The following is a 27617-nucleotide window of genomic DNA, read 5'->3' as shown; positions in this document are numbered from 1 at the left end:
CCAAATGCTTCACCAGTATTATTCACTGCAGCTGCAACAGGCGTCGACGTGTGAAGAGGGTTAACTGACCCTCCTTCCTCACCTGTGTGACGGAGTAATCTGGATGAGGAACGTTGCAGTTTTTACACAATGCTAATTTATGTGCTGCTCCTAAAAATTTTAGCGCTTTGTTCATTCAAGTCAAATCTGTTCCCTCTAACAGTCTGTCATTTTGCTGCTTCTCTTCATCTCCATTGAAACTGGCAAGAGTTAGGTTGACATTTGGATGGTTGCACAGTGCAATGCACAGTCTCTAACACAGGCAGGTTGTGTCTTACTGATTAAACATGGTTCAGCAGGCCCATCTGTACCAAATGATTCAGATTATATGAAAAGCACGTGTTTGTGACTGTTGCTGAATAAATGAACTTTAGGTATTGTCCTTGCTCCCTTAAATAAAATATCCTAATGTCCTCGGGCATTAAATGCACTCTTGATATTTTTAAATAGTAAGCACGTATTTCCCCTGAAGGCAGTGCTTTTCTAGGTTTGCTACTAAAATAAATAAATAAAAAAGCTAGTTTTGCTTTTGAATTTGTCCCACTGGTACAATGCAAATGGAGTGCAGCTACCATTTGGTGATGGATTTGGTTTTTACAGACCTGTGTTTGTTTATTCTTGAGGGGCTTTTGATACTGGTTTGTGATTTCTTTTTGTGTGTATGTGAGAATGAGTGTGTGTAGTCGTATAGCTAAAATCCTTTACTTGATTAAATAGTTTTCTGAATCAGACATGATAAATGACATTGGGCCTGCATTTGCATATAAAATGTGCTTAAAATGAAGAGCCAGCTCCATGAAACCAACAAGACAAGAGGGTGTTTTTTCTCATTTTCAAGCACCCTCTGCAAAGTACGCCCAATACAAAAACACAATTACAATGAATAATAATAAAACCCTCAAAAAACAAATCCTGATCACTAATGTTAAAAGCTGTAGCCTCCCGAAATCCAGAAAAGAGAAAAAAGGCTGTCTCCTTTCTGTTGTAAGCTCCATCAACATCCATCTAGAAGTCTTGCTTCTCAGCAGTCATCTTGAAACTCCGCCCCTTATTTGTTCAGTTATTTTGAAGTCCGATATACATGATCTTTCATTTTAGTGGTCACTTGGATATGCAGTAAACTACAGTAAAGTACTTGCACCACGATGTTTGCTGTTGTAAAGTTATCTCTTTTGAGTCCTCTGGTATCTTTTTAAATGTCTTTGATCCTTTGCACCACACAGAACATGTATGGGCTTTATAACTGTTATAAATACAGTGCTGACTTGCATCAAGAATAATTCTCCAGGCTTGATTTTCAGTTCATTTCTTGTGTAATTTGACATACCCCAGCCTCTTCTTGCTGTTTTCCTTTCTTAAGAATGAATGGCTTCTTTACAGCCACCTTTCATTTCTAAGATAAGATTTCCAGTGCGGCTTCAGTAAACAGCAGATGGATCAGCTGAAGGGACAGATCCATCTCTCAGGTCCTGTGTCTGGTCTTTGCTGGGATTTTCCCCTGATTTCTTAATGACATGACTTTCAGAAACTGTTCATCAGCTGTGGAAAGGGTTTTAGATCTGCCACTTCTTCTTTTGTCCAATTTTTTGATAAACACAGTGCACCCCATACCAGGACATGCCACGTTTTCAGCTAACAGCTCGTTTGGAATCACCTTGGTGGAACAAAAAAATATTGTATTGTCAGTCTGTGTTTTCTTTGGCATTTTACATAGATTCAGCCAAAAAATGGGAACCAATGTGTTAGTGACAGGTTGGTAGTGCCTAAAGATATAAAATAAATTGTAGTTTTAGTAGTGCTGTCAGCGTTAACCTCGTTAAAATGACGTTAACACCATAACTACACTAACAAGCTAACCGCGCTGACGCGTTGACACCGTGCAGCCCCTCAGACGGGGCAATCTGCGTGAACTCACTAATGGAGATTTGCCGCGTCAATTCGGTTATGGTGTTAATGTCATTTTAATGAGATTAATGCTGACAGCACTCATTTTTAGGGAAATTGGTTCTTTGCTAAGTTTTCTGTTATGTGCAGACACAACACAGGTTCATCGCAGGTTTTTATGAATGAGTGACTGATAGGTTAATGTGAAGTGGCTTAACAAATAAAAACTGTCATCTGACAATAGTCAGCTACAAGGACTGGACTGAAAATGAGTAGAAATAGCAGCCAGTGTCAATGTCATTGGCTCAAGACTAATTAAAAAAATTACCCAAAAGTATCTTCAGAACCAAAATATGGAGAAAAAAGGGATGGCACAAGAACTCTGCACAGTACTGTGTGCCAAAAGCATCAGCTTTAATAGTAAATATCACAACTCGACAAGACTCTTTGTAAAAAAGAAAGAAAGAATGGATTTACAACAAAGTACAAAGAACAACTACAAAATACTAAACAGTGAAGAAATGCAATGAGACTTCAAGGAAATTCATGGCAAACACTAACCTCCATTAAAGGAAAAACAGCCAGGAACAAAGAAAATGACAACATTATTTTTCCATCATATAAATAGCTAATGAAACCAGCCCTCAGCCCTAATACTATACAGAAATTATTAATCATACATTTGCTCAGATTGAATATAAACATGATAACTGATAGCTTCTTTAAACAGTCAAAAGATTAAGTAAATCACAATGTCAGGTGGCGAAATCATCCCTCATGAATTTTCCCAGTCTTTCTGTTCATCGTGTGTCATGGTGGCTCCTGTTAGTAATTCTCAATTGTACAATACTTTTAATATTACGTAGCAAGCTCAGTAAATGGTATAGAGATGAAACATTCACCCATTACAACACATGACCAGCACACTTGGATTAAACAGGATATATAGTGTCACAGCCATTGAGAGACTCAGTATATTACAGCGCATTAAGCCCTTATGCTAAAATGCACCATTCTCTGTCACAAGAGAAAGTAATACAGAACATTTTTACTGAGGCACAAATGTATTTAAAAATATAAATCAAACAAATGAAGGTCTCTGTGGTAGAGTAAAAAAAAAAGATGAATCTCATTCCATAGCCTGGTTTACATGAATAAATGCACCCAGTGGCATGTCTAGCTAAATAGATCGAACCTATTACTCCTCAGCCTGCCGCAGCCTCTGATTTACATTATCTTATAAGCAGGTGAACGGTGGTAATATTTTATATTAAGCCTGTGATTTATAGAGTAGTTTAGCTGCATGAATGTTATCAAAACGCTGACTGGTTTCCACCGATGCTCAAATGTAGGTGGAAGAAAACATGTTTATTAGAAGCAAGGGAGAAACATTTGGCCTTTTTTAACACTTATTACTAGTGGAGACAACACATACCTGCAGGGGAATGAAATGTGGGTGACACCCTGATTGGTAATATGTAATTAAAGACAAAACAGTCAACAGTCAAACTGCAAACTACTGACACTGTTATCAACCATTTCTATCATATGTCTCAGAGGGATTGTGGATGGCAGCTCACCTTGCTGTGCATGAGAGAGCTTTACTTAAAGTGAAGTATTTTTTAGGTGGTATGTAAGATGCTTTTCGCTGTGTAGAAGAGAGCATAGTATGAAACATGGAAGCTTTTTGAATCGACCAAGCACAAGAGATTTATCTTCAGTAAATATTTCAAAGAGCCAGAGTGTAGAGAGAGCGAATGGAGCTGATGCAGCAGCGCTGATGCAGTTGCACATTGTCACTGGAACGGGAAACATGCGAGGCCTTGCTTTTCCATAGCTGTGAACATTTAGGTCAAATTTGAACTTACATGTTGCTTTGATTCAATACATGTAATCTAACAGAGGTTGAGCGAGCATTTCAAAGGTCACGTGTACAGTTGTGTGATAAAGAAAGCACACCTTCTTACAGTTAAAGGTTTTACATATCAGGACATAACAAAAAAAAATCAGAATCAAAAATAAAACCATGTTATTGTCTATTTAACATGAACTAAGCCAACATGCAGAAGCAATGTCTGAAAATCTAAGAACACCTTCTGATTCAAATAATCATTTTCCACGTGACCTTATCGGTCTCTCACATCATTGTGGAGGAATTTGGACCTGGATCTTTACAATGCTGCTACACTTCAGCTCTGCAGGCGTTTGTTCATCCACAGCTCCTTTAAGGTTTTATCATTTCAAAGCATTGCAGCATCTGGATTATTTTCTTCTTCAGCCATTCATAAACACAGTGTATGGTGCTGTGCATTATGGACAAACAGCTCCACTTTGGTCTAATCTGTTCAAAGGAGATTGTTCCAGAGGTCGTGTGGTTTGTTCAGATCCATGCTGCCATATTTGTTTTTGGAGAGAGGAGGCTTTCTACCAGTGGCTCTTCCAAACAAGCCACACTTGTTTAATATTTTCTGATCATGAATTTTAACATTTAATATGAACAAATAAACAGTTGCAAGGTTTAATATGTCATGATTGATACTCATTAGAGTTTGCTGAATTTTAAGATCTTATGTCCTGATAGATAAAACTTTGACAGTAGGTGAGGTGATCTTGCACATAATATAGTTCTGTCTGTATGGTAATGATGACAAATAACTTCCTGAAACAACATCACACAAATAGAAATAATAACGACTAAAAGCCACCCCGAGTTTAGCTTAGTAATTGCTTTTAATATGTGATTACAGCAGCAGCAGTATTCCATGTAGCTCTGAAAAACCACTTACTTGATGAAGCTCCGATAAAGTATAAGATCTTTGTGCATATGGCATTATGACTCCAGCCTAGAAATGACTCCACTTATCCCAGCGCTTGCATATAGAGAGGTAATTACTGATTATAGATACACTGATAAACTGAGTAGCTATTCCTGAAAATGGAAGAAAAAAGATCAAAACTTTTGTTTAATACTCTGTAAATCACCTCGAGCTTCGAGGCTATGTGGCAAACTTTTTGAACAGTACTAAAAATGAAAGAAAGTTCAGCGTAAACTCGCTTCTTTTGTGTCTTGATGTCTTTAACAGTTTTTCTCTGATCCAGACAGAGTAACTGAGGTGAAAACAAACATCTATGTTACCAGCTTTGGACCAGTTTCAGACACGGACATGGTGAGTGCAGCAAACGGACGTTTATTCACTCTGCTTACTGTCATTTCTCTCACAACCTGCTCGTGCTTCAAGAAGAAACAATACTTCTTTTAATTTCACCTTCATTATGTCTTCCCCTCACACAAACACATACAAACACTACAGTACTGAAGTAGGACGAGTAATCCTCACTGTGTCACGATGTCTATTCATCTGACAATTTTCATCTCATAAATTATTGAAAGTCTTCTTGTTATTCAAGCCACTGCTTTGTTTATCCTGGGCTTTCCTGTTTATCATTCTGAAACACGCGCCCACCTTCGCATCATATCATCAGCCTCCCTTCAATTGCTAAAGGCTCATTTTTCCAAGTGATTAATTCATCGATTCAGCAGTTAAGTTCAATGCAATGGTCTCTGAAAAATATGTGAACAACACGGCTCTCGGCCAAACATAAACCAGCACTTATAGAGAGTGGGACAAAGACACCAAATAATAAATCTTTGAGGCTAAAAATTATTTAAATGTATTTATTTATTTTTTAAATCATATGGCAAAAATCCCAGATCCAAATCACCACCCACATCTCATCAGCTAATTGGCCCAGAGGGTGATCTGTCGGCCAAATGATTTCTGATGTCTCCTTTGAAAAACATCTTGAACATAAACAGATGGACAGACAGACAAACAGCTCAAAGAAAAATTTCCTGAGCTTCAGTTTCACTGGCAGAGGCCGTCACTGATGACCTCGCTTATAAACCAAGGAGGAAGTCACTGCTAAAATCGTCCCTTATATTCAGGTTTGGAAACACATTACTTAGTTTAAAATATATTATTTATCTTAGGCTCTGCTGTGAGATATATGCCTCATAAAAAATGAGAAACAGGATGAAATATTCTCATCTTATCTGTCTGCTTCATTCAGATACTCTAGAGCAATTCAGTCGATTGCTGAGGTGGCTACATATAAGATTTATATAAGGTCCACCGAAAGGAAGAAAAACAATAAGATAAAATATAGAAAAAATGAACAGTATTTACTTTAGGGGACTTAGTCACAAAAATGAGCAATCTATATTTACTATACAAATGAAATACAGATAGAGTCAGATAGCATAAGGCTGCCAGCCCAGCAATTGAAGTGTATCTATTATTCTCATTTACATAGTCAAAAAGCAGAAAAAATTGTAAACACAGAGACGTCACATCATAGTTAGTTACTGGGTTTTTCTGATACGTGATAAACCTGAAAATTCTGTTTGTTATTTGCCTAATAAATAACAGTTTCTAAAATATTTATATTTTATTGTGTTTTATTTATCACAGGTGGAATAATAAATATATATAACTGTCTAAGAGTTGGACTCCAACTGTTTGGAGACAGGTTGTCTCTCCCCAGGAGACCTGTGCAATTACTTTGCAATTAAAAGTGGTCACAGGCAGGTTGACGGTACAGGCACGTGTTGCACAAATAACCTCTGAGTGACCAGTCTGTTGCCTCAACTACTTGAAATCAGTCTTTGACAACAAAAGAATTCACCAGGCAACCACAAATGTTTCCTAGTTGCAAGGTAGTTGTCCTATTTTTGCTCCAGTGTGATTGAGCCACGATCACTAAGTAAGACAACCTAGTTCACTTGCCTACTGTGACCATTAACGGCTTTTATCATGTCGAAATGTAGAAAGAAAATTGACATGAAGAAAAAAATCATACTGGGTTCTATTGAGAAATCATCCAGAAATGGAAATTCAGCTGATGTCACTGAGAGCCAGGGGGAAAAATTTATGAAACTGAGTATTTTCGATCAGTCTAAAGTCTGAGCTTTTTTCCTTACTGGCATTACAAACAATGACCTCATCGTTTTTAAAATTCAGCCATGTTTGGTATGAGAATTATCTTCATATCTTATGAACAAAAAAGGTTTTTAAAAAGGAAAACAACCAAAAAAAGCTCTTATTTTGTAAACCAGCTCCATTTTAGCTCCCAGGAAAAAGGAGTAACATTGTATTCTTGTCATGGATTAATGCATAGTGCTTACTTTAAGACATCACAGTGGTCTATGTAGGAGTTACCCAAAATAAACCAGTGTGCACAAACATCAAAGTGAAGGACCAGGCTTCCCAGTCTGATGCTGAGGTGGATGAATGCGTTTTTAATAATTTAGAAGGAAGCAGAATGTTTTAGAAGAGAGCTCAAAGAAAATATTTACAGTTAGCCTAAACCTATGTGTCGTAAGAACCACAGCTTACTGACCTAATTCATGCTTCGTCTTTCAACAACCACACTGTTCACGTTCAGACATTTTTTAATGACTTTCGCTGTAACTTTACTAAAATGAGACCTGAACTGAAATACTAAAGCCGGCCCTCTCAGAGTCCGAGCTGCTATACCGTAAAATCCACAGTTTCAATGTCCCGACATCTAAATGTCACAGGCTTTGCAACTATGACGAGTAAAAAGAAAAAAAAGTATCTCTTTCTGCTTCTCACCCTCACTGTGAATCACACAGACACGAACATTCACACGTATACACATTTCACGGTGCACTGATTTCTGCCCTTAATCCTTGCTTGTGTGTGGTGTCTTTTGACAACACAGTATTGCAGGTTAAGGGGGTCATGTTGGCCTCAGAGTCAGCTTAGGAAAACAGCAACTGAGAAAGCTGTGAAGGAACAGGGCGAGTGTGGGTCTCACCTTCATGGAGACTCGCTATTTGGAAACAGGGAAAGGTTAAGGTTAACTTCACCTGCCAGCTCTGCCTACCAACAGAGCTGGCAGGTGAAGTTAGTTGTGATGAACTGCCCATCAGTGTGCAGTTTAGCATTTTTTGAGTGGGAATGAGCCTTGTTTTAATACATGGGAAACCTAAGTCATAAGAGAAGTAATAATATAGTGAGATTAATTCATGAACATATCTCATCTTTTCTCAGGAGTACACCATAGATGTTTTCTTCCGGCAAAGCTGGAAGGACGAGAGGTTGAAATTCCATGGGCCAATGAATATTTTGCCCCTTAACAACCTGATGGCGAGTAAGATTTGGACCCCGGACACCTTCTTTCACAACGGGAAAAAGTCTGTGGCACATAACATGACCATGCCTAATAAACTGCTGAGGATCAAAGATGACGGGACTCTGCTGTACACCATGAGGTAACTCGAGGCACAGAAGCAAAAAGACAGAAACAGTGAGAATGGCGTGGATAATATACGTTTGCTGTCTAACTGAGGGTTACTTAGAAACACTGATTACATCTATAAGGCAAACATGAAGCTCTTGCTAGCAATGTGTTAGCTTATGTTTACACGTAATGTCACATCATCACTGGAACCTGAAAGACTAAACGAGGCATTTCTCTGCTGCCCAGCACTGCATTTAAATACACGTCTTTAACCCTGCCATACAAGCTCAACAGCCAGAGCTGCTTCCAGTTGATCCATCCTTCTCCAGAGTCAGTTCAGACTGAATCAGGTTGGATTTGGAGAAGTAAGTCAAAAAAATGATGATGGAAATAGACTTAGATGTGGATTGTTGATATTTTTCACCATAGCCATAGAAACTCGACTCCAGTCACCCTGAAACTAACAACAACTGGGCCATTGTTAAATGGCTAGGTAATGTTAGCGCCTCCTCTTCCCGCACAAAAATACAGATAACTACATGTTTGAGACATGAACCCAGGAACTCTCAAAGCCAGGCTGCTGGATACAGCTTCATATTTGCCTAAGAGACACGAGAGTCCACAAACTTTCCTAAAATAGAGAGAAAGAAAAAGAGAAATGACGTGGATGGAACGCTTTTCTTGCTAAAGCAAGCGTGAATACAGCAGCAACACAGAATCCCATTTGTTCAAATGTATTTTTTATGCCTCCTGTTTCTCGCATTCATTGCTATGCTTGAATGCTATTTCAAAAAAGTCAATGGAAACATACATTTTTGTAATAATATTAATTATAATAAATTGCTTAACAAATCTAGACCATTTGTCAGAAAAACAAAAATTACTGAGTTCATTGCAGGAGATTCATGTTTTTATACCTAAATTTGTGCCGGCACACTGGACTCTGAGAAGTGACATTCAAACAGTAAAAGTAATTTTCCCATTTAGAAACACAAACATCTGTAATTTGGCATCTCAGTAAAAACTAATAATGTGCTTTACTATTTTTTCTGCTTTTTTGAAAAATAGCCAAGTTGAAGATTCATGGATAACAATAAGAATTACAGCTCAGCACTGAAAACATTATTTTGTTTAAACAGACTGTCCTGGTAGATTAACCGTTATACATTAAAAAATGATTTTTCGGCAGCTGTGGCATAAACCGTACATTGGCTGCTGGTCTGATACATTTGTAAGCACTGTGTATTTTTGCAGTGGTTGGATATTGTCTTAAACAGCACAGAGCTAACCTACAGTGTCACCATCTCTGCTGGTCTCTGCAGCACCTCGTTTGTTTTGCTCCGCTGATTACAGTTAAGATGATAATTTTTGTTTCAAGGCATTACAGATGGGAAGTGTCTTGAATAGTGCATGAGGCTTGTGAGTTTATTTTTCTTTCTATCTCTGCTGTATACTTTTCATGCATTTGCAAAGTCTCCTCCATTTTCTGTGAATTGGATGCAGGTTAACTGTGCATGCAGAGTGCCCAATGCATCTGGAGGATTTCCCCATGGACTCTCATTCCTGTCCACTAAAATTTGGCAGCTGTGAGTAACTCTGATGATGATAGTGCCTGAGGGAACTCAAAAGTAAAATGCTGCTTTGTTTCTTTTTTTGTTTTTTCTTTCCTTCCTTCTTCTCACTGGTCCTTTGGCGAGAGAGGAGCCTCAGGAACAAGTGAAGCTAGAATGCATGGCTCAGTTTTTTGGCAGTGGCACAAACAACACTACGGATAGAGGACTAATTGGAAAAGTCCCTGGGAAAAATGGGGAAACCAATGCTAAGCTCATCCAAATATTTTTGTTGGGTATTTAATTCTGCTAATGCTTTTTCACATTTGGATGGAATTTTTTGCTTTAAGCTGTTTCAAGATGTTGCTTTAAAAGCAATAATTATCCTAACTCAGTGGGTCATGTCTGAAATGCCTTGATGTCCTGTCTTCTTTATGTGGTGATCTACAGTATTTCACATGTTACTGTGCAACATGACTGACAGAATATTGCAATTACTGAATGTACTGAAGTAAAAATGTTCCCCTGTTTCATTAGACATTCTCAGGTCAGCAGACACACTCTCATATCCAATATTCAGTAAATTCTGTGGCTGACTGAAAAGGGCAAATGTCACTATGTATTGATATCTTGTTGGTGTTTTACAAGTGACATCATAAAGCAGTGAGGGGCTTTGTTTCTCTCAGCAGTATCATTTAAACACAATGTAAAAGGAGGCTTTTCATTTGGATTTTAGAAAAACGTATCAGTTTACCTCCCATGGGTCTACCCTCTTCCTCTTTTTAGATGCCTACACAATCTCAGAGGTGACTTACGCTTGGACTCGCAATGCTTCCGAGTCTGTTGTAGTGGAAGGAGAAAGCTCTCGGCTGAACCAGTACGACCTGCTTGGGCAAACGGTCGGACAAGAAACCATCAAATCGAGTACAGGTAAGAGTCTGTCGAAGCCTGTTGGGAATCAAATCCGCCTCTTGATCCTTTTTTCTTCTCCTCACTCACTTCATCCACAGACATTTTCAAATACTAGAGAATAATGAACATTTGCCAGATTGGTTCCAGCGAGTATTTCTATTACACCCTTTGGTGACTAAACACGGCAATAATCTGAAGCCGTAAGAATCTGTTGTATGCCTTCCACTGCATCCACTTTGTGGAGTCAGCAACCTGAATATCTTTCTCACTTCCAGTGTGTTTTAGTGTGAAAATCAAACTGAACTGTGATTTTGTGCTTGTTTGGGAGGATGTTGTCCACCTCCTACATGTTGCAGGAGGCGGCCGTAAGCCCGCTGTGACACGCTTTGCTAAGTTTTGTCTTTATATTACTCACTTTATTTGGCTTGGAAAATGCAGAGACATCTTTGCTCTGGCTTTTGCATGGAAATCATTTGACATAACAGGAGTTTGGCATTTTCTACTGCGCTGGTCTATATTTTGTTATTGTGTGTTTATCCTGGTTTGGAGACCCAAAAGCTGCATGGCAGTGAGCTGTTGCAGTGACGAGCCTTTTTACTTGTTTGGAGAACAAAGACTGGCTGTTTATTTGGGTGGATTTTTTGCATTTACCAGTAAAAAATAAGAAATGCTGATGCATTACTAGAAGCAACAACTAACGCGCATCTGCTTTAGCAGTCAGAGACATAACAGAGATGCTCTAGGAGAGAAGAACAACTTCTGTCTTTCAGATGTCCTTTGGTATGTTAGCATAAAAGCACACAGAAACTGAAGTGTCTGACTAGAGTGGAGAGATGCATTAAAGTCTAAAAAATATCTATAATCTACATAAAAATGAGTAGCTTGCTTACTAGGTTTTATAAGGAGGCTTTTGACTCTTCATGAGACATTGGCTAGTGACTTAAATGCAGACAGAATAGTAATCTTTGCATGCTGGTCTATCTTGAGCCACAAAAGAGTGAATGTCAGCGTGAAAACGACCACTAAGCTGACTGAACGACAGTTAAAATGGATTTAGAGCAGGGGTCCCCAATCCCAGTCCACGAGGGCCGGTGTCCCTGCAGGTTTTAGATCTCACCCTGGGTCAACACACCTGAATCACATGATTAGTTCATTACCAGGCCTCTGGAGAACTCCAAGACATGTTGAGAAGGTAATTTATCCATTTAAATCAGCTGTGATGGATCAAGGACACATCTAAAACCTGCAGGGACACCGGCCCTCGTGGACTGGGATTGGGGACCCCTGATTTAGAGCAACAGATTGTATTATTTTACAAGACCCTCGCACAAATCCTTGAAACATCAGCACTGAGTAGCAAATTCATGGCTGATCATCAGCATCAATATTTACTACGAGGGTGACTTGAACTGAAATCTCAGACTGAGCTGCTATTTGTGGCACCTCTGGAGAAATGTTATGCTTGCTGTTTGTTGTCTTTGCACAGCTGCCATTATGGGCCGACACAGAGGAGCAGACACACTCTTATACATGACAAGATCTAATCTTTACCAGCGATCATTCACTTAAGGAATCGCAAGTTAGAACTTGTGATCCACTAGGCTATAAAACATGTTATAGAAACAGTGAATCGGATGTTAATTTCACGGAATGGATCAGGATTTTCCTCCCATCTCCTATCTGGAGATTTGCAGAGATAGAACGCGCCACATATGGCTCCTCCACAGGAAATGGAAGAAGAAGGCTCAAGTTCATCATCAAAGTAGACTGTAGTGGACTATTTAATTTAGTTATGAACCTACTTGGATAAAGTTCTTGCTTACTTTATAAATACATTCACTAATGTATGCTTGTCTGCTCTAATGTTATTGGCTTTACCATGATGCTTGCATACTATATCATTTATACAGGGTATATGGCTAACTAGCTTAACATTACTACTGTACTTAAAAGACAGACCTGGAGTTTTTTGAAAACAAGCAAGGGGTAACAGCTGTGCTTGTAAAAACTCAATTGCTGATATCAGGTCTTATTTTTAGAAGCATGTTGCTGATTTTGTGGTTATGGTCCCATTTATCACTAAATAGATGGTAAACTTCTGTTTAACATCTATTTATATATAAACTTCCAAGGACAAGAAGTATGATGTAAGTACTACATCATTCTGGATGGTTTTAGGTTGTAAAAAAAAAATTATTTTTTAGTTGGTCTGAGAGGTGTGTGTTCAGGTGAGTTAGGGTGGACACTGACCAATCAGAAATATACCTTCCCCATCTGTACGAATCAACTGACTACCCCCCAAAATGCTCATCAAAACATAAATGGAGCATAGAGCCCTTATATTCAAATTTCACGACTGATACTGATATTGGTGATTTTAAAAAACTGATATATTGGCCAATTTTTTCTTCTTTCAGACACGCAACTATGCATCATCCACACATGTAACATGCTTGCAGTGCGTTTTTGTAAATTCTGAAAACAGTTCTCTTGTTACACTCTCTATTTTTCTTTGATTATATGTAGAATACAAGGACTAAATAGATGTTTTTCATTCAGGTCTTAAAGTTTGAGCTGGGTTTTTAAAGCACAGGGAAACGTGGCAGCAACGAACATGTTGTCTTGAAACTTTGCTGGCTATACACAGAAATAGAAATATGCTCTGTCCAAGGTAATCGGTTGTCAAGTTAAATTATTTCAAAAAAGTGTTCTAACAAGCATATCGTTGACAAAGTTCAGAAAAAAAAAACAAATCCATACCAAAAAAAAAAAGTAAGAGATAATGAGGATTAAAAATAGAAGCAATACACTTCTACATACGCCAACACAGATGCCAAGAAACAAGATCGAAACTTGTGTGTGTGTGAAGATGAAAGCGACACCATCACTGTCCAAGATGTAGGAAACACATAGATGTAACTTGAAAGATTAGATCAAAAAAGCTGGTTGTAAGATGGGGTAACTAAACATGCCGCAAGTCTGAATTTAAATAGCGAGGCAGTGTGAGGCTACCAGGCTTCTTCTAAAAGGATGAGAGGATGATGGCAGCTGTTTTCCTTCAAACGCTGGAAGCGACAGAAATCTGCCTTCGCGATGGCAGATGATGTGATATTGGTGATAAGCAAATCAGCCATAAAGGGTATTTAATGCACTCTAAGTTAGTGAGACGAATGATATGTTCTAGTCTTGGTTTTGTGAGGATTGTTTTCACATAAAGACAAGAAAAATTTACCTTTATTTACAAGATCTGTTTTATATTTCTTTTTATGTCCTTATTATATTGTTTTTTTAACATTACATTTGATTCTATCATAAACTATAATGCAAAATAAAAATGGAAATCTGAATTATTTGGGGAAAATGGCCCCCTGTTGGTAAAGCTGCCTGCTGTAGCAGTACCGTGTAGCAGAATGAAATTCACAGCATAGTGATAAATAACATGCAGGAACCATTGCAAGTAATCCCCCAACAGTTATTAATTTAGAAATAAATACCCCCCAGGGTGTGTACAAACAGAGCAGAACCAAAGCAGGTGGAGGCTGGGTGGAGTGGAGCAGCAGTAACATCGACAAGCATAAATAGGCCGCCTGATCGGTGCAGTGAGATGTGATGGGGTGGATGTGGTTGGTTAGTTGTTGTAGCAGAGTGGGAGCACTGTGGTATGAGAAGTTAACGCAGTGCTGTTTATCACAGAATAAACAGCAGCAGTCATGTAATAATAATAACAACAATAATGATAAAAATAATGACGATGTCATGGGTAAGAATGAGTGAAGCAGAGCCTGGAGGATGACAAAACAGACCTGACAGATGAACCAACTTCAGCGGACACACAATTTATTATGGTGCATGTTGTCATGGTGACAATGGATGTTGCCATGGTCGCATAAGCATAAACTAATCAAAAAGTACCTATATAGCACTATTCCAAACACAAGTCACAAAGGGCTTAACAAGCAACGTTTAAAGAAAAGTGAGAAAAGTATAATAAAAGTAAAAAAAATAGATGCTTAGGAAGTGATGGACTGGCTTTATTATAGCATCTTCTCGTCTTACTGACTGATTTTTTTTCACTGTTTTATAAATTATACATAATTTTACTTTTAAAGTTAGTCCTATCTGGTACTAATTTTATTTATATAATGCTGGCTACAATTTTATCATTTTTAGTAGAATTATGTAAATTTACAAAATAATTATTAAGTAGTCCTTTATAATAAATCTAGTGAAATACAAGTGCAGCGTTGTCCCCCCAAAAATACAGTGGCATAAATGTAAAAAGTGAAATAACATACTGGGTTATTATAAGAAACATTGGGAACCACAAGTTTGCCGTCAAATTTAATGTTGCATAGTTACAGAGGCGTGTCCTTTATGGCACTGGCATGATAGAAAAGTCTTGATTAGCCTTAAAAGCTACTTTACACCTAAAAGAATAAGTTTACCCAACCAATTAGAATTACTGAATGTACTTTCTACAGCATTTAGCAGAGCAGCATCTGTGGTGTAGGTCAAGTAAATTGCAGAGGATGAGAGATCTGAAAGCATCCAATATACTCTGTGTCGCTGAGTGACAGCGCTGATCTAATTTTAGTAATACTACTTCTGAGGAAAACCTGACAGAAGAAACCTTTCTGGATATGCAGCTTTTGCAAGATGATGATAGAAGTCACGGTGATTATAGTGGTGAGAATGGGAAAGTAGGCTGTAATTGCTGGAAGACTGACGTCGTCCCCCCCCCACCCACCACCACCATCTTTTAAATCTGTATTGTTTGTACATGGACTGATTGATTCTGGCTATTTAAAGATAAAGTATTGTCAGTTTGGATTCATCAGTTTAAAGAACGCTGAAACTTCCTTTGAAAATGTATCAGCCCTAGCAGGGGCTAAATTAGCTAAAAAGGGGGAAAAGCACTGTTTTGAACCTCTCAGGGAAGAAAGTGAGATCAGAGTGGAAATGTGAATAATGCCTGGGATGGATTATCACAAATGTAAAGAATGAGTTACATTTGATGATCATGCAAGAGTTTGAGAAATTTGCTCCTGTGGAGGACACTGACCTGAGGGTTATCGCCTGCAGACTTTAAAGGTACACTTAAGGAAAGAGTGGGTGGTTTACAAAGCTTTGCTGTGGAGTTGGATGTCTTTTGTATGAGCCTGAGCGTGGAGAGTGAGTCCCCCTTTTCTCACAAGATGTTCTACTTTTTTCATTTCTGGAACTTTTTCATGCTGGAGCTTTGATGTATTTCAGGATAAAGTAGGTGAAAGTATTGAAGAAAAAAACACAAGATCTAAACCTGTGTTCTTGTATCAAAGTCTAAGACCATATTTACTGAAAGATGTGTGATCATTCTGCTTTTAATAGAACTAAAAAAGGACTAGGTTTTTCTTTCTTTTTTTTAATTAGTCAGCTGTGAATTTAAATACAGGCTGAAATTATAGCTGCAATGTTGGGTTTTAGTTTGAAGTTACACCGGAGAATGAATATGTGCATGCTACTGCATCCCTGAGTGTTCCACCAATGTTCCCTTTAGGTATCAATTACCAGTACACAGTATTTCCCCAGTGACTGAAATCCCCCATCAAGGGAATCCCTTCTGCAGTTTTATTATGTAAGAATACCCTTACATGGACCAAATTTTCCTATATAGGTTAAATGGTGTTTGATGCTTTGGTGGAAGGCAGAATGCCTGCCAGTAGCTGTTTCTCTTGTTTAGCTAGTCACTCCACATTATCTGATTGGCTGACTTTAAATTAATCATTCATTACTAGTGTGTCAGTGTGTGGTGTAGCGTACTTGCAAACTAGGTCATTTGGCACGAACTAATGCACTCTCTGGCTTTACAGGGACGGACATCTTGCATAAGCCTGTGAATACACCAAGACACTGTTAGAAGAATCTCACAATTCAAAATATATGTTTGTTGTCTCAGAAACATCTTTTTGTTGAATGCATTATTCATAAAAATCCATGCCTGAACAGAGCTGAATGTAGTGATGCTTTACTTCACACACAGTGTGGAAAGTATTGTAGTACTAAAGGACAGCTTAACTAAAGTGTGTTTTCTTGTTTGTTAAAATGCCTAAAACGCTTTCCCCTTCCCCCACACATCCAGCCAGTACTGATTAAAAATAGCATTCATTTAGAGTTGTTTCTGTACATTTAGCAAATCACATACTCTTAGCTCTTAAGGGTCTCCTGGGGGGTACTTCTGGCTCTTTAGCTGCTAAATACTCCACTATATTCATTAGCAAGGTGCTAACTTCATCATTTTGTTGGTTTGTTGCTGGGCAGCTTTTAGTTTATGGTGGCTTCTCTGCTGATACCAGCTGCAGGCATACAGCTGTCAAAAACACTACTAAATCAGTAGCATTGTGAGATGCCTTGTAACTCACTAGTTACAGCATGCATTCTGGTTGTGCTTACTGACCGCGAACCGATTTTATGTGCTACACGGCGCTCAAAAATCTGTCAAAAAAGGTTTTAGTACAACTTTGGTAAGCTACGAAGCCGCACCGCTTGATGGATTGTCGGAGATATTACGTAGTCAGGAGCAGTGTTGGGTGTAATGCATTACTAAGTAACGCGTTACTGTAATTAAATTACTTTTCCACTGAAAAAGTAGAGTAACTAATTACTGTTCATTTTTAGGTATTTTAATTACAGTTGTAAAATAATTAAACTCGCTGAATATCATTATTTAATTTCAATAATTTATCTTCTAAACGTAGAAGTAAACTCTGCCGCTTTAACATCGCTGTAGTGTAGCTGCACGTCATTTCGCGCCAGTTTGCTGCATAGTCGTATTCTAAAGCGGAAGATGTCGAACTCGGCTGAAGCGTGTGGCTGTTTTATGAAGTGGACATATTCCCGTCTCTTCACTTTTCTGAAACAAGCAGACAAGAATATTACAGTAATATTTAAGCTATCGGCCGCTGTTAATAGCGAGAGCACGAGAGCATAGACGAACACTTCTGAGTGATCCTTGTTCATCATCCATGGATAACACCGCGGCAACTCCTGCTAAGCTGACAAAACTTGATTTTACTTCAGCAGCACAGAAAGTGTCTGAAGGTGAGCTTAAAAAATGTTTGCAGGCTACATTGTGGAAAAGATGCTACCGCTGCGTACTGTAGAGTCTCCGTCTTTAAAAAAAATTGTTTATTATTTATAGAGTTTAATTTCTATTGTTTGCCCACTCAAGGTTTATAGGGATTTTAAGAAGTATTTAGTTAAATTACTTATTTAGTAATTAAGTTACTTTTCTGACACAGTAATTAGATAAGTATTTTAAATACAATATTGACTAAGTAATTAGTAATTAATTACTTTTTTAAAGTAACTTACCCAACACTGGTCAGGAGCCTCGCTGAGTAACCTGGGTCCAAAACTCCGTCAGCTTCAGGTCCCAAAGTCAAACGAACACTGCGACATCACTGAGAGGTAAAAACTGCTGCTTTACCAGGTGTAACAATTAAGTTTAACATCCAGGCATCCATGCGCCTTATAATCCGGTGCGCCTTATGGTCCGACAAATACAGTAGGCTAATTTTAAGGTTATTAGAAAAAAAGGGAGAATATCCAGGATATGCTCACTGGGTAAAAATCTGTCAGTCAGAAGTATTTGGCCAATAATGTACTGTTTCTGCACATTGTGTAATTTCATGGTAATTTTGCAGAAAAACAAACAATATTTCCCATTACTCATTTCTTACATTGAATTTTTTTTTTTACGCTGCACCTACAGTTTAATTATTTCTTTATTTCCTGTAATAATATCATTTGCTATCCCTTTATTCTAATGTACTTATCTAATTGTAGGTAACTATAATTACATCTTGTAATAAAAAAAATACTGAAATTCCATTCAGTTACAGGGGAATTACAGCCTTAGTCGTGGGCCGAATTATAAAATGTTATCAAAATGTTATCCTTGCCTGGAAAACCATTCAGTCTGACCAACATGACAGGAGCTATGATGTGTACAAAAATAATGAATGTATAGCATCAGTTGTTTGAATAGTATTTCTATAGCATTTCCAAATAACACATATTCCTTCAGTTTCCTTTGTATAGCACGTTCTCAGAGACTGAGGTGTTCTCATCCATTTAGAAGGGAACCTTGTTTCCTACACTTGTTTTGTGCTTCAGTGGGCAACATGACAGGATTACTATCTTCATGCTATAATTGTCTTCCCTCTAAGTGAAGCGATCCCAAGCTTTTCCAGAGAAGACTCATCAGCATCCATATCCTTGCTTGTACATCCCCTTCCCCCATTCCACAACACAAGCACCGGACCGGCATGCAAATTAAATTACAGAAGATACAGTGCTCCATAGAGAGTACTGACAGTGCACTCGATTCCTCCAAATTCCTGTGCTAGCATGTATGCCTGTGTCAAAGACAGAATAAGTCTTCACGTAACTGCTAGAAACACAAGCAGCACAGCTACAGTGCTATTAAAGAAAGAGAGGGAATATTACAAAAAAACATCTTTGGGGATTATTCTGTGGAATTGACATCCCTTCTACCCCCTCCTTCCCACTGCTGAAAAAGACTTTCCTCTTGCCAAGTGGCAGCGTATATCAAGGCCTTCATTTCAAAATCATAGCAAATGAGCTATGTTTCTCTGTTCTGTTGCCATTGGTAACACATCTTTTTCTTCCCATGTCTAATCTTGGCTTCTCTTTGAGATATCTTCTGTTTGGAAAGACTGCCTGATACTGCAGCGCTGGCACGGTTTGACCGCCTTGTCAGCTATTAGGCTTTGCTCGGTGGCCGGGAACTCTCACTGCCTACTTTTGCATGTATTGATGGATTATTACTGTATATCCACTGTGCACTGCTGACAGTTAATCTATGTTTAATACTGCTTTGTTGTCTTAAAGCTTGAGATATAAATATAATATTTTAACAATGTGAATTACATGAATATACAGGCACAGGAAGGCGTGGGTTTGCACTTGCATAGCTAAATTGGAGTAAGAAGATATTGTTTCCAGTTGTGTGGGTTAAAACACTTGACACACTCATTCATCATGGCCCTCACTCCGGTTTTACTATTTTTACACTGATAGATATATAGATTAAAGAAAAGTGTTTTCATTATGAATAATAAACCAATTACCAAAGTAAGAGATGAAAGTCGCTTAACTTACCTTTCTTCCCCATTCTGATGATCAGTAAGTCATCTTGACTATGTCTAGATGCCTAATGCACCAAGTTGAATGAGGAGTTGAAACGATGTACTTAAAAAGTGGCCAGTAAGAGTATATGTTTGATGGCAAGAAATCAGAGTGAATCAAGAAGCTGAATTCTTTGCATCATGTAATTAAACCTGATTCTCGTCTGCAGGTGAATATACAGTGATGACGGCTGAATTCCATCTGAAGAGGAAGATTGGCTACTTTGTTATCCAGACTTACCTCCCATGCATCATGACAGTCATCCTTTCCCAAGTGTCTTTCTGGCTGAATAGAGAATCAGTGCCAGCTAGGACTGTGTTTGGTAAGCATATATGACATATATGATGATTGTTAGCACCAGTTTAATTTGAGCTGACTGTTGTAGATGCTGGATTTTATGCGTGTGCTGCAATGGCAGTAAGACCTTCCCCTAGTTTTGTCAAAAATTAACACTGTAAGGTTGAAGGATGAATATAGGGAATTGTTGGAAGCTGATGGGAAATTCTGTGCAAAAGAAAACAGATAAAGAGAAGGGGGTGGGGGCAGTTCTTACAGGCCCCACTGCTTTTAAATCCAGTTGGCTACGCTACTGCTTGACCTGACTGTAAGCCAAGTGAAAGTAATATTAGTGACTCAGCACTGGTTAGCTCACAGAAAGAAATAAAAACATCAAATCTCCTGAGCTCCAGAAGAAATATTAAAAGTTATACGAAAGAAGAAAAAATAAAATGATTTTCTTGTCATATGTCTCACTTGGTTCCCCTGCTTCATTACAGTATTGTGTAGCAGAATGTGTATTACAGTAGAAAAAACCTTAATAAACATTGCCAGAGCTCATATTATTGGCTATCTGCTTGTGTGTGTTTCCAGGTGTAACTACTGTTCTCACAATGACAACTTTGAGTATCAGTGCAAGGAACTCCCTGCCTAAGGTCGCCTACGCCACTGCCATGGACTGGTTCATTGCCGTGTGCTACGCCTTCGTCTTCTCCGCTTTGATTGAATTTGCTACTGTCAATTACTTCACAAAGCGCGGCTGGGCTTGGGATGGAAAAAGCGTGGTGACTGACAAGGTAATGAAGAAGAAATCGCATCCTCTGACAGGCTCCGCCTTCAAAGAGAATTCATTAGCATTGTACTGTATGCTGAAGGAGGCAGTGCTCAGAGAGCTCAGAGAGCTTTGAAGGCATTTGTTGGAAGCAAAGGGAAACAGCAGTAATGGCCTCTTTAACCTTCCAAGAGTGGAGCCAGAATGCTGCAGCTACTGAGAACTAATAATAAAATCACTCACTCTGAGGCTCAGCATATCGATAAAGAATATAAGTGCAGTCAGGTGTTCATCCCCCCTGGTGCTAATAGGTGCCAAACTCAGCCTAGGAAAGGTGAATCCCATCAATGGTCAGATAATGTGTAATTCTTTTGACACGCTTTAATCACAGAGAGCCCTTTCACATACTCTTTGGTCCAACATGAAGCCCTCAGTCATTCCACAAAATCAGTTTTTTACCCTTTATAGCATTTAGTCGAGCAAAACCATACATTCAAATTACAATCCCTATATCAACAGGGGGCAGAAATGTTTTAAGAACATAAAGTGATAAGGGATTTAAATTTGTAAATGTTGGGATGTGACGAATGTGGCTTACCTCCACAGAAATAATAGGAATAGGCAAAAATAGCTGGTTAGTATTCTGAGCAGTGTGTCTGATTCTTTAAAATTCAGTCTGTCGAGTACAGGCTCTATTAGTGATGAGAAGATGGGTCTGTGTGTTTTCTTTTTCTTTTGGCTGCTTCCTTCAGGGTTCAGCGGATCATCTGCTTCCATCTCACTCTATCCCTCACATCCTCTGTCCATCCGCTGTCACACCAACCCTCTGCTTGCTCTCCATGAACTTCTTCCTTGCAGCCTGAGCCGTTGTGCTCATTTCTCATCGTGTCCATGCTGGTCACTCCCAGGATCTTCAATATCTTCAACTCTGTCACCTGCATTTTGGCCCCCCATCTTTTTGTCAGTTCCACTGTCTTCAAACCATACATTAGGGCAGTCCTACAGACCTACTACAATTCCCCAGAGGTTGAATGTGCAACACCTTCGACCTTTGGGCAACCATTTTTGATTGTATGGTCATCTGGTGAGAGGCAATCTGTCTCCAGCCAATCACCATCTGATTCAGACTGACTGCAGTCACTCTCAGACAGATTGGTGGAGGTTTGTAAGTAATTGCTGTCTAATTTATAATTGCAGACAGATTGACAAAATGTTGCAATCAATCTGAGTTGGTCTGCACCAATTAGCAAAACTCATCTGCAATGCCTTTCTTTGTATCTGTTACCATCTACATATATAGAAATTCACATTAAACTGAAATTCACATCAGCTACTTACTTTTAGAGTCCAAGAGTCCAAGTAACTAATGAATGTAAGTAGTTAATGCTAATTGTTTTTATCACAGATTGCATGTAACTGCCAACCTGAACCCTGAAAGTTGCAAACTAATAGCAGACTGACTCCATCTTATTGCTGTCTTGATGTGCCAAAGTGTCTTTTAAGATGGGAACTGAGTGTGAGTGGTTGCGGGCCTGGTCCCCATCTTTGAAATAGCCATTTCAAAGCCAAGAGGTTCACAAAATCATAGCACAGTAATTTTGCTTGTGCCGCTGACTCCAACCATTGTTTTCCCTAGGGCAGGGGTCGGCAATCTTCAACATCTAAAGAGCCATTTTAGCCCCTCCTACCAAACAGGAGAAAAAGAGCCACACACGTGGACGGACAGACAGATGCCAGATGTAATATTAGGGTTGTTTTTTTTTTCCATAAAGTTTCATTTATTTTTTGCAGCAGCCACAGCTGAGGTGCTGACCCCTGCCTAGGGTGACAGTGACATAAAGTACCATTAATCCACTCGTCTCATTTAACTACATAGTGACTTGCCCTTCAGCAGAGCGCTTAACCCTCAAACTACCACAGAAAAATCTGTCTAAGAGTACAAACTCTGATAAACATGTTGTACGACATTACATTATATCAAGGGTAGAAGGAAAATCCAGAAATCAAATTTAGGTATAAACATTTTTCCAGGCACATCCAGACATTTTTTTTTTTTTTTGGGAAATGAAAGCAAATCTTGCATAAAATCATTTCAACGTAATGAGAAAACAAAAACAGAGAGGACGTGTTCTGGACAGTGAGAAAGCACAAAATCTCAACAGAAATGATACCTTCATGCAAACAACGAGAAAGATAAAAAGCACTTGATTGTCTTAGCTAAACAATTAATTACCACAGGAGTGGTAATTAAAGTTGCTGGCTCATATAAGTGCAGGCTCATCTTATATAGCATGACGGGTAGCATAAAAAGACAACAAAAGGAATTTTTTCTGGAGCTGCTTAATGAAGCAATGAACCATCATTTCCTTTAACCTGAAAGGGAGAATGCAGATTATCAGAGGGCTAGGTTTGAAGAAAAGTCATTAAAATGCAGTGAAAGAAATCTTTCATCATTCATTTGAAATTGCAACTGTAATGTAATTTTCCTGTCTCCTCATAAAGTTTTAATTTTCACCACGAGGTGGGATATAAGATGGGTGATGGAAGACAGTATTTAGACCTCCTGTTCATGGATAAGTCTGCCACAAACTGAACATCCCTGGATAAAATAAAAGTGGTCTTCATTCTGACTTTGCAAAATGTGCTCGATCCATTACCGTTTCCGCTCTCTTCATGTAAATGCATTTTGAAATTCAGGGGCAGATGGTGACAAGTAAAGCTGCCTTTCCAGGTAATCCTTTTGGTCTCTCAACAGAAGAAAGAGAGAGCCTCCATCGTCAAGAAGAATAACGCCTACGCTGTAGCAGTAGCCAACTACGCGCCTAATGTGACCAAGGATTCCAGCACTCTTCCCACCATCGCCAAAGGCGGAGCAACGGACCCAAACAAGCCCAAAGCGGATGGCAAGGCCCAAGAAAGCAAGAAGACCTTCAACAGTGTCAGCAAAATTGACAGGTTGTCACGGATTTTGTTTCCTGTTCTCTTTGGCATCTTCAACCTCGTCTACTGGGCAACCTACTTAAACAAAGAACCCGTTATACCAAATATGGTCCCCTCTGTTTAAGAGACCAATTTTGATAGCTTCTTGTCTGGGGTCTAAGTAATGAATCAAATACCTCCAGCAACTATGTACACAAACCTTTGCAGAGTGAAGCCCTGGACTGCAGTGTGACCCTCTATCTTCGCCTGTTTTCTACACTGTCTGCAGCACTTTTAAGAGCCCGGCTTTTTGTAAATGTGTATGTATATTTATATTTATGGTTTCATGGTGACATATATTGTACGATGACTCTAATTAGAGTGCATATTTCTTTCAAAGTATGTTTCCAGTTTCACTACGTGGCTGCTGTACATACAGATCCAATGAAGAGTAAACACATAATCACTAAGAATCACGTTTGATTTCGGATCACTTCTCAGTGTGTTGAATTCTGCTGTAATGCCCACTTTCTTGATATAACAGTATATATTTTTGTCTCGAGTGAAAGGGACTGACTATCGTTTGATTTCTTTCTTCATATAAGAGTCTTTCAACTCTTTTTTTTCTTTATTTCCAAGCCAATGCAAAAACACACTTGTATAGTACTGTTACAGTTTAAAGCTTGTTTTATTATCTTTGACTACAGGTATGGGGCTTCAATAAAAAAAAAAGAAAGAAAAAAATCTCCAAAATTATCGAAACACTCCCAGATCATGAAAGGCTGTGAAAAGAAATAGATATAAAATGAGAATGTGTGGTTCTGCCAGCTCGATGTACCATTTGGGATTACAGGACAATATCGCCAAAGAAACAAACGATACACTATAAAAAAAGACATATTTCCCAAAGGTTGTGCATGTGTAATATATGTGTAAAAAATGGGAAAACTTCAGAACTAGCTATACCCCAGAAAAAATAATTTATGTACAACAAGAGCAGATAAATGGATTAGTTTTAGATCTCCAAAAGGGAACAGAAGAATTCAAAATTACCCATAAAAATAATTTTCTCTGGCCATCAGGGTGCGCAGATGACCCCACAAAAAATAAAACAGAGCGGACAGAAGTGTTGCTTTAAGTGGTATTTATGCTTCTGTGTTAAATATACGCTGTTGTTACGTTGTAACAGCAAACACTTTATGAACTTGCACCTGATGTGGACCTACCTAGAACTGCTATTACATGTTGTGTTAATGCAGCCTGCTACAACTATTCTTGGCCTTCTTTTCGACTCTAATCGGCTCAAGAATGTCCAACTAGTGTTCTGGCAGCAAAGCTGCAGAGTAACGCAGGCACCCTGCCACAAGTGTAAATGCTGGCAATGACAAACACGTGAATTGTATGGGGTTCCAAATAAGTTACGCCATATTTGGAACCCCGTTTTAACCCTTCACAGCAATCCATGTATGTAACTACACGTCAGGTTGCTGCATAACGCAATGACTTGACTGGCATGGAAGGTTGCAGAGTAGGGATAAAAGGGGTTTTCGGTTACTACGGACGTTAGGACGTCGATTTCCCGCGGAAGTCTAAATCATGCTTTAGTTGTAGGCTCTGCAGAGATTCAACACAGAAGTATAAATCTATAATGCTAGCAAACACTTTGCCTATTTAAACACCAGCAGAAACTAAACAACATGAACATTCATTTTTTAAAATGTAAGTTGGATGTTTACTCACCTTTTTGTTCTATTTTAGTCTCTTCTGAGTCCTTCCATTAAAAAATATATATATGAGATGTCAGTTATAGGCAGGAGACTGTTTCACAGAAACACCAACAAGCTAATACCAGAGTATTTATTTATTCACGCCTTTATTACTTTACTTTTAGTTTAGTACATGTATTTAAAATCAAGGGTAAAATCAGAATAATTTCATGGGTTTATTGTTCTTGTATAATACAAATGCTCATGTAACTCAGTCTTTAAAGTTAGGGAAGTATCTTGGTGGTGGTTAAAATCCTGCAAAAATGTCCTTTGATCTGTGAACAGTAAGAGGATGCTGGACTCCAAGAATGAGAAAAATGTATTGTTAAACCTGTTTTGCTCGAGATATGATTGCTTTCCATCTCTGTCATGATTACTGTATATTGTGTGAGAAAAGTCATGTTCAGCCCCATATCAGCAGTCATACATGATACTCTAAGGTGTAAGTTTTTTCATGACGTGATATACTTTTTCTTCACATGGGTATTTTAACTTAATTTCTCTTGATTTGTTTGTTGAAACAAACTTTGCATGGAGACAAAATCTATGATTTTTATGATTTATTTTCATTATGTCGTTGGCTATAATTCATATTTCTCCAACATCCTGACAGAGTCTTAAACATTCCAGATAAAGGGATTGTTCAGGTCCAGGTGGATGCTTGATTCAGTGCACTTTTTAATAAAACACATAATTTCAGTTCTTTATATCTGGTCTTTGTCCTGACTTTGGAGACAAGAACATAAATAAAGAGAATGAACTGCGTAGCTGCTTATTTTTCTTTTTAACTGTAAAGAGCTTAATGAAGAAAGACACTGAAGATGGCTACTTTTGTTAGTCCTTTAAGTTCCAACCTTTAAGTCTACTGATGTACAAATGTTCAGTTTATTTTTGTGTTGTTATATAAGTTCTGGGTACTTTTAATCACTGTGTTGGTGAGTTTTAAACTTGCTATTTAAAGAGCTAAAATTAACAGTGGATTGTAAAACGCCTTCACAAGTTTCGAACCACCATATATAGTTGATTCCTGAGCCTGCACAGTCATGTTAAAGTTTTCACAGGACTCTATTCAGTACTGCAAAAAGCTAAGTATAGGATTTAAGATGGTAAGTAGCAGCCAGGTGCTGCTAATTGAATGCACAATGAACAATCTTCTTTGGAAAAACAAAAGTGGAGATGCTTGGCTATAATGCACAGCACCACAATTAGCAAAAATGTTGATGTATATTGAGTTGACTATGAGGCCATCTGTCTCACAGCAGAGGCTTTGCCCAAATAAGGTCATACAACATGCAAATGATCCCAAGCAACATCGATCTGAGTGAAACCCAGTGGTGGGACCTTTAGAGAAACTCAATGAACTAAAGCAACATTGTGAAAAAGAATGGGCCAAAATTCTGCATAGAAAACGCTGCTTTTTAAAGACTATTTTTACATTGTGGCCATTAAAGTTGTGATCTTTTGGGATCAGTAATGATGTTTATCCGGTCTTTAAGTGATGACGTAAGAGCCCTGCTTCTGGGTCCAAACTACTCTGCGTTTAATATGGCTGTTGTGTTTTTAACATGTTTTAATGCTTTGTATCTTGTTCTATTTTTAATCTGAACAAGCCCCTAAAAACAGTCAGTGATCCCTGTCGGCCTCTCTCGGTTTTTATTACCACTGTTCATTTTAAAGCTCAGTTTTTAAAACCTTACGATGTAACTACAGCCCAGCCCATGCAGCAGTATATTAATGACTAACGTTGTATTGTGGATGGATTACCTCAGTTGTTCTCCTGACTGAAGTTTGGTCCGTTTACAGCATGGTTGTCCCTAACCACTGGGAACCCTTAAGTTAGCGTTCATCCTCCAGCTTCACTGTGTTTATATTATGCTAACCATAGCTGTATAGCTAGCCACCACGTAGCACATCATTATATACCAGCTAGCCCAACTAAAGTAAAACTTCAAACGTGACTACTGTTTAGTTTTCTGTCTTCATTTATGTCTGAAGTGATAGCAGAGCTGTGCGTTTTAATTTTTTCAGAAATCTCTCAATCAG

General features: G+C 38.5%; 1 protein-coding gene across 2 annotated transcripts in view; it reads left to right on the top strand.

Annotated features, from left to right (window-relative positions):
- LOC134645971 (gamma-aminobutyric acid receptor subunit alpha-2-like) overlaps window positions 1–26339 on the top strand; it is a 37865-nt gene extending 11526 nt beyond the window's left edge. For both annotated transcript variants that reach the window (XM_063499632.1, XM_063499624.1), the window contains exons 4-10: window positions 5023–5090; window positions 8001–8221; window positions 9694–9776; window positions 10527–10670; window positions 20011–20163; window positions 20712–20914; window positions 23645–26339. In XM_063499632.1, coding sequence (XP_063355702.1) covers window positions 5023–5090; window positions 8001–8221; window positions 9694–9776; window positions 10527–10670; window positions 20011–20163; window positions 20712–20914; window positions 23645–23953 — 1181 coding nt within the window. In that variant the 3' untranslated portion in view covers window positions 23954–26339. The remainder of the gene's footprint in view (window positions 1–5022; window positions 5091–8000; window positions 8222–9693; window positions 9777–10526; window positions 10671–20010; window positions 20164–20711; window positions 20915–23644) is intronic.
- Window positions 26340–27617: the final 1278 nt, after the last annotated feature.

The sequence above is a fragment of the Pelmatolapia mariae genome, linkage group LG2 (assembly GCF_036321145.2).
Source record: "Pelmatolapia mariae isolate MD_Pm_ZW linkage group LG2, Pm_UMD_F_2, whole genome shotgun sequence".
Taxonomy (NCBI): domain Eukaryota; kingdom Metazoa; phylum Chordata; class Actinopteri; order Cichliformes; family Cichlidae; genus Pelmatolapia; species Pelmatolapia mariae.
The sequence above is the reverse complement of the archived record's forward strand: the minus strand, read 5'-3'. Positions and strand labels throughout refer to the sequence as shown.